General features: G+C 38.1%; 1 protein-coding gene across 1 annotated transcript in view; it reads left to right on the top strand.

Annotated features, from left to right (window-relative positions):
• The first annotated feature begins 738 nt into the window (after window positions 1-738).
• LOC143027637 (XK-related protein 4-like) overlaps window positions 739-2009 on the top strand; it is a 7366-nt gene continuing 6095 nt past the window's right edge. The window contains exons 1-2 of the mRNA XM_076189027.1: window positions 739-1124; window positions 1993-2009. The exon at window positions 1993-2009 is cut by the window's right edge and continues 144 nt beyond it. Of these exons, the coding sequence (XP_076045142.1) occupies window positions 885-1124; window positions 1993-2009 (257 nt within the window). The 5' untranslated portion in view covers window positions 739-884. The remainder of the gene's footprint in view (window positions 1125-1992) is intronic.

The following is a 2009-nucleotide window of genomic DNA, read 5'->3' as shown; positions in this document are numbered from 1 at the left end:
TAGGCAGTTCTATGTCCCATACCACTTATCAACCCTACTCGTTAAGTTATCTCATCTTCTCTTGAAACAACCCATTGTTTCAGTGGTCATTACATAGTTACTAAGTCTGTTTCAATCGTCTGGGAAGTACTGTTCAACAGTGACGTATGAGTCAGTGGGGGGTTGGGGGGAGTTGATGAATTTATTAATATTTATTTAATTCTGTCTTATTTATTTAATCTTATTCATTCTATTTTATTTTTATTTTTATTGTTTATTTTTTATTATTTATCTTAATATTATTATTATTATTATTATTATTATTATTATCATCATTATTATTATTATTATTATTATTATCATCATTATCATCATCATCATCATTATTATTATTATCATTATTATCATTATTATTATCATTATTATTATTATTATTATTATTATTATTATTATTATTATTATTATTATTATTATTATTATTATTATTATTATTATTATTATTATTATTATTATTATTATCATTATTATTTATTTGTTTTTATTTTATTTTATTGTTTTATTGTGTTCTGAATCCTCTGGACGAGCCCTTGCTAAATGATCCTCTCCATTTCCAGTGACCTTCACCATCCAAACGAAGGGAGGAACAGGATACCCGTGGAGAGACAGCGCCCTCCCTCCACATACCTCCTCCCGCACTCGAAGACGACGAGTCGGTAGTCCAAGACGCTATCCCGAATGACCAACACTTGATCTAGGAGGAAGAAAACGAAGAACTCTCGAATGCACTTGAAGGACTTCGGAATCTTTATGCGAAGAAGAAGAGGAAGAAGACGGACGACAACGAGAAGGAGAAGGCTTCAAGAGGATCTTGGAGTTCGGCAGACCCCGCGACCTTCCACGAAGTCATGACGAAGTCGTCCGAAGAGATACCCTCGACTTCGTCGTCGCCGAAGTCGGACAAGAAGGTCTCCTTCCGCTTGACGCCCCTCAGGCTCACCATGGAGAGGCTGGGACTCCCCAAGAAGCAGAGGGAGGTGCTCAAGGAGGAGGAGGAAGACGAGGACGAGGAGGAGGAGGAGGAGGAAGACGACAACAGTTCCCGGGGAGGTCTTGGCTATCCGTGCAGGTTTCGGATCTGGGATGAGGTGAGGAGGAGGAGGAGGAGGAGGAGGAGGGAAAGGGGGTGAGGAGGAGGATAGGGAGGGTGAGGGGGTGAGGAGGAGGACAGGGAGGGGGAGGAGGAGGATAGGGAGTGGGCGCGCAGTAGACACTCTCAGTGTTGTATGTGTGATGTCGCCATTGTTCACCAATGTTGACGTCATCATGAATGGTAAAATGCGAAATATGACGTAAACAATGACGTCACGTCTGGTGACGCCAGAAGTGGTGACGTCACGTCTGGTGGCGTCATAAATAATGACGTCACATATTGTGACGTCATAGTCACGAGAAACCGCTCGTTTCTCCTGATGACGTGACCCATGCATGTTGACTATATTCCATTACTTGGAATATGGAAGTGACAGCTGATGATATTTGTCTACATTAATAATAATTATAGTAATCGGTTTATTGAGTTAACAGAGATACACTGACAATATATAAGTTGTGTAAGTCTCAGAACTAGTCTAATTCGAGTACATAATGTGATGGGAGTACTAGGCGTCATTGTTCACAGATGATGGTGTGTTTATTTGCTGCGGCCTACAGGTCGACGGCCATATATATATATATATATATATATATATATATATATATATATATATATATATATATATATATAATATTATTTATTTATGGCTGTGGTTGACTAAATGAGCATAAACTGACAGGACCTCCTTGACCATTAATAGACAACCTAGAACTAGTGACCCACCTCACCAATTTTGACAACTTAGTCTGCTGACATACGAAATAATGATAATAAAAATAATAATAATAATGATAATAATAATAACAGTAATAACAACAATAACAACAACAACAATGTTTATTTAATTCTTTTACTCTCAGTTCGTCATATGGGCTTC

This window comes from Oratosquilla oratoria, chromosome 8, assembly GCF_046742065.1.
Source record: "Oratosquilla oratoria isolate Oo_2021 chromosome 8, ASM4674206v1, whole genome shotgun sequence".
Lineage (NCBI taxonomy): Eukaryota > Metazoa > Arthropoda > Malacostraca > Stomatopoda > Squillidae > Oratosquilla > Oratosquilla oratoria.
This window is presented reverse-complemented; position numbering and strand designations above follow the sequence as displayed.